The sequence below is a fragment of the Chelonoidis abingdonii genome, chromosome 2, assembly GCF_003597395.2.
Source record: "Chelonoidis abingdonii isolate Lonesome George chromosome 2, CheloAbing_2.0, whole genome shotgun sequence".
In the NCBI taxonomy this organism is placed as follows: Eukaryota; Metazoa; Chordata; order Testudines; family Testudinidae; genus Chelonoidis; species Chelonoidis abingdonii.
Genome location: NC_133770.1, coordinates 277,087,760 through 277,092,749, shown reverse-complemented (window position 1 = coordinate 277,092,749; position 4,990 = coordinate 277,087,760). Strand labels below are relative to the sequence as shown.

The 4,990-nt window shown below is 41.6% G+C and overlaps 1 protein-coding gene across 3 annotated transcripts in view; it reads left to right on the top strand.

Moving 5' to 3' along the window:
• TNFRSF11B (TNF receptor superfamily member 11b) overlaps positions 1 to 4,510 on the top strand; it is a 32,403-nt gene extending 27,893 nt beyond the window's left edge. For all 3 annotated transcript variants that reach the window (XM_032777237.2, XM_075061983.1, XM_075061984.1), the window contains exons 4-5: positions 1,075 to 1,299; positions 3,421 to 4,510. In XM_032777237.2, coding sequence (XP_032633128.1) covers positions 1,075 to 1,299; positions 3,421 to 3,809 — 614 coding nt within the window. In that variant the 3' untranslated portion in view covers positions 3,810 to 4,510. The remainder of the gene's footprint in view (positions 1 to 1,074; positions 1,300 to 3,420) is intronic.
• Positions 4,511 to 4,990: the final 480 nt, after the last annotated feature.

Sequence of the window (4,990 nt, the reverse complement as noted above, 5' to 3'; positions counted from 1 at the left end):
TCTCCTCCCTTGGTTTTCACACCTCAACTGCTAGAACAGGGCCTCATCCTCCCTGATTGAACTAACCTCGTTATCTCTAGCTTGCTTGCTAGCATATATATACCTGCCCCTGGAAATTTCCACTACATTCGTCTGATGAAGTGGATATTCACCCACGAAAGCTCATGATCCAAAACGTCTGTTAGTCTATAAGGTGCCACAGGATTCTCTGCTGCTTTTGGTAAAAATTAAAACTGTTAGGTGCTCAGAAACTCCAGTGATAGGCAAACTGTAAAATTCTAATTACTGTCAATTAGATGATATAGAAGGAGTAAGAAGCCTATAGTGCTATGAAATAAAGACCAGTACTTTAATTTAAACATGTTTGTAAAATAGTTTCTCTTACAATTCTGGACCCTCTATGTTTTGTCAGGGCCAAACAATTTCAGAAGAATTCAGACACTTGTTTGGATCATCTTGGTTTATTTTACCAAATCAATTCCCTATCATTGCAGGGGCCTCAGGCATTGGTGTACCTTGGTCTCTTCTGTTCTGTGCTTATGGCATACAATAGTGTAGTCTCTCCTGAAAGCTGTAATTCTAGTCTATCCAGGTTATTGGTGTCAGTGCAGGAGTAACTCGGTGGGGATTAGTGTCCTGTCATGTGCTGGAAGTCAGCCTAGATCAGTGTTTCCCAAACTTGGGATGCCACTTGTTTAGGGAAAGCCCTTGGTAGGCCAGGCCGGTTTGTTTACCTGCCACGTCTGCAGGTTCGGCCGATCGTGGCTCCCAGTGGCCGCGGTTTGCTGCTCCAGGCCAATGGGAGCTGCTGGAAGCAGCGGCCAGTACATCCCTCGGCCCGTGCCATTTCCAGCAGCTCCCATTGGCCTGGAGCAACAAACCACGGCCAGTGGGAGCCGCGATCAGCCGGACCTGCGGACGCAGCAGGTAAACAAACCGGCCCAGCCCACCAGGGGCTTTCCGTAAACAAGCGGCGTCCCAAGTTTGGGAAACACTGGCTAGATGATTTCCTGGCCCCTTCTAGCGTTGACTTCCATAACTTAACTTATCTTTTTCTCTCTTATTTGTTTTTAGATGTAACCCTATGCGAGGAAGCACTTTTCAGGTTTGCTGTTCCAGAAAAACTCACTCCTAACTGGCTGAACGTACTAACGGATGGTTTGCCTGGGACAAAGATTAATTCAGAAAATATAGAAAGGATTAAACAAAAACAAAGTTCTCAAGAACAGATGTTCCAACTGTTGAAATTATGGAAGCAGCAAAACAAAGAACAGGATATAGTCAAGAAGATCATTCAAGGTAATTCAGGCCATGTCTACACTACCCGCTGGATTGGCAGGTAATAATCGATCTATTGGGGATGGATTTATCGTGTCTCATCTAGACGTGATAAATCAATCCCCGAATCGACACCCATACTCCACCTCAGCAGAAGGAGTAAGCAGAGTCAGTGGGGGGAGCAGCGGTGGTCGACTTGCCGCTGTGAGGATGGCCAGGTAAGTCGAAGTAAGATACTTCGACTTCAGCTACGCGAATAGCATACCTGAAGTGGTGTACCTTAGATCGATCCCCTCCCCCCCCCCAGTGTAGACCAACCCTCAGACAGCATAGCAAACACAGTTAGAAGTAACTTTTCAAATAGCACTTTTGTAATCTCCTGGAGCCAAATTCTGCCCTGGTTTGTGAGCACACTGCTCACACTGACGCCAATGGGAGCTGTGGAGCTGCGACTGTGTGCAGAACATAACCCTTTATGTTCAACAGAAAGGACCAAATTCTGCACAGACTTGCAGTCTATTTGACCCCATTGAGTAATATGTATGGAGTGTAAATCATTGCCCCTTTGGGACCATAAGAGTAGGAAATATTGTGATACTCAGGGTCCATACTGCTCTCATTTACACGAGAGCAAGAACTACAGAAGTCATTGGGAGCTGGGTGTGTACAGTTCAGGGGAAACTCGGGCTCACAGTATATAAGATAAGTAGGGCCCTACGAAATTCATGGCTGTGAAAAATACGTGATGGACTGTGAAATCTGGTCTCCACTGTGAAAGCTGGTCTTTTGTGTGCTTTTACCCTATATTCTACAGATTTCACAGGAGAGACCAGCATTTCTCAAACTGGGTTCCAACCCCAAAATGGGTTGCAGGCAAGTTGCAAGGTTATTGTAGGGGAGTCGTGATATTACCACCCTTACTTCTGCATTGCCTTCAGAGCTGGGTGGCCAGAGAGTGCTGGCTGCTAGCCAGGGTCCAGCTCTGAAGGCAGCAGCATAGAAGTAGGGGTGGCACTACCATACCATGCCACCCTTACTTCTGCACTGCTCCTGGCAGTGGTGCTGCCTTCCAAGCTGGGCTTCCAGCCAGCAGCCGGTGCTCTCCAGCCACTCAACTCTGAAGGCAGCACTGCTGCCAGCAGCAGTGCAGCAGAAGAGTAGCAATACCACAATCCCCCTACAATAACCTTTCAACCACCACCACCAGGACCTCTACAGTTACAACGCTGAGAAATTTCAGATTTAAATATCTGAAATCATGACATTTATGATTTTTAAAATCCTCTGACTGTGAAATTGACCAAAATGCAGCATGAATCTGATAGGGCCCTAGGTATAAGCAAGGCACTATAGGTGCTGGCTTGAGAGACCTAAACCCTTTAGATAGTCACAAAGAGGAATAGTGTGGGCACTGGCAAGTCAAAATCTCATACGTACCCCTGCAAACATGCTTTTCTCTTCTTGGAAAAAGTATCCCTACTCATTCCTTCACCACTCTGCTGAAACTGCCACCACCGGTGTCAAAGGTGAGATTATGATGGCAGTTTTTGTGATGTTAACACTTGTTGCTGGAGTTTTCACTGAAAAACCACCAAACCCTTTTCAAATGAGCCACCATCAGCAACCATCAGATTTGAATGACGTTTGTTCTATAGGGAATGAATTTGAAATGGTGTCCTAGAGAAACCATTTTTAATCTTTGTCTGTTTATGTCATTGTAACGTGTCTGTGCTGGAGCTGGTGCTATGTTGGAACTGAAGCACCAGAGACAGTTATAGTTAAAATGTCTAGGCATTTCCTGTATATCAGGAGTAAAATAGTTGTGTAGCGCAATGTAAGACACAGAGCCCTGCCTCATGCACTGTACATCTGACAAAATGCACATTACAAAATTGTACAAATAAATGTATGGTAGCAAGTATGTGCGTAACTTGGGACTACTTATATGAAAAAAAGTTACACACCTGCCTAAGTGTTTTGTAAGACTGAGGGTTAAACAGCAGTGATAAAAGGGTTATTTGAAAATAAAACTAGGAAACGTAGTGGGTACATGTGCTTTTCTGACTTTAGAGTTTGTTTTAAGCCATTATAAAATAGTAATGAATCATATTAATGTCCCTCCTTGCTTTTTGTTTTGTGTAGATATTGATCTCTGTGAAAACAGCATTTTAAAATATATTGGCCAGGCTAATCTAACCTTTGAACATCTCAACATTCTGATGGCGAGTTTACCAGGAAAGAAAGTAAGAAAAGAAGATATTCAGCACACCATGAAGCTGTGCAAACCTACGGAACAAATTCTAAAGCTTCTTAACCTATGGAGAATAAAAAACGCTGATCAAGACACAATTAAGGCCCTAACGCATGGGCTGAAGCATTTGAAAGCGTACCACTTTCCCAAAAAACCTATCCAAAGTCTGAAGAAGGTGGTCAAGTTGCTTCACAGTTTTAAAATGTACCAATTATACCAAAAACTCTTTTTTGAAATGATAGGGAACCAAGTCCAATCAGTAAAAAAGCGATGTGTCTAATTCAAGATATTTTTCCATACATTCTTCACTATTTCCCCGTAATTACTGTTAGCAGTAATTAACGTAGAACATTGTTCCCCTACATTGTACGTGACTATTTATAGGAATGTATGACTGGAATGGCTCTAAGCTCTCAGAGCTTAGAGCTTTTTTTATTATAAACTCACTTCTGTAAAAGCTATAATCATTTGATGACATTTAGGTCTTGATCTGCAGCCTTTGGCATCCCAAATTGAAAAGTACCACTGAAGTCATTGTGTGAGCAAAGAATGTTAGACCAGGCCTAATACAGTATTTACTATTTATATTCACTGATATAAAGGGTTTTGTTGTACATATTTATTAACTTAAATGGAAATTATATGAGACTTAAATTTAGAAAGAGAAATGAAATACAAACTATATTTTCAAGATAGACTAAAATGATCAAGTATATTTTTAAGCAGAAATTATGTAGCATTGCCTAAGAGATCCTACTTTCTTTACTTTGTGGATATTTTTTAAATTGTTACTTAGTTTTATGTGTATAAGTTGTGGTATCTTTTGGTAGATGTTGTTTAATTTATCCAAAGTTTTTAACTCAAATAGTCTGAGAAATATACCATAAATGACCTGAATATTTAAATATTCTATGAGAAAGTGAATGTACCATATTTAAAAACTGGATGTTCAGATACGGTTCTAGGATCTTATTTTATAAAACAATTTTTTCAGTTTACCTTTTGTCTGTTTATGTGTTTTTTTCTCATCTGAAATGGACAAACCCAATACAGATGTTTTCCTGTAGATTTTGCTCCCTGTTTTGAAGATATGGGGCCTGTTTCCCCAGTGCCCTGTGTCTCGTGTAGTCACTGATATTTGAACAACACAAATGCAAAGGGATTAGATAACACCAGTATTCTCACCTAGTAGCATTGTGCATTCACTACACAGGGGTCAATGATTATACAAGGTATGAGGCAGTGGAGCATCAGGCTCATGGTGAGGCTTAAACAGATCTGACGCAACGCAAACAGGTACAACCCCATTGAAGCCTGATTTCAGTTTGGACCATAGTAATCCTTGCAGAGTTCACAACCTTTGAACATACCACAGATTAAGAATTCAAGAAGGGAGGATGCACTGGCCTCAAATAATTGGAATGTCCCATTCCACAATGTCAATGCAAAGGGAAGTGTGAA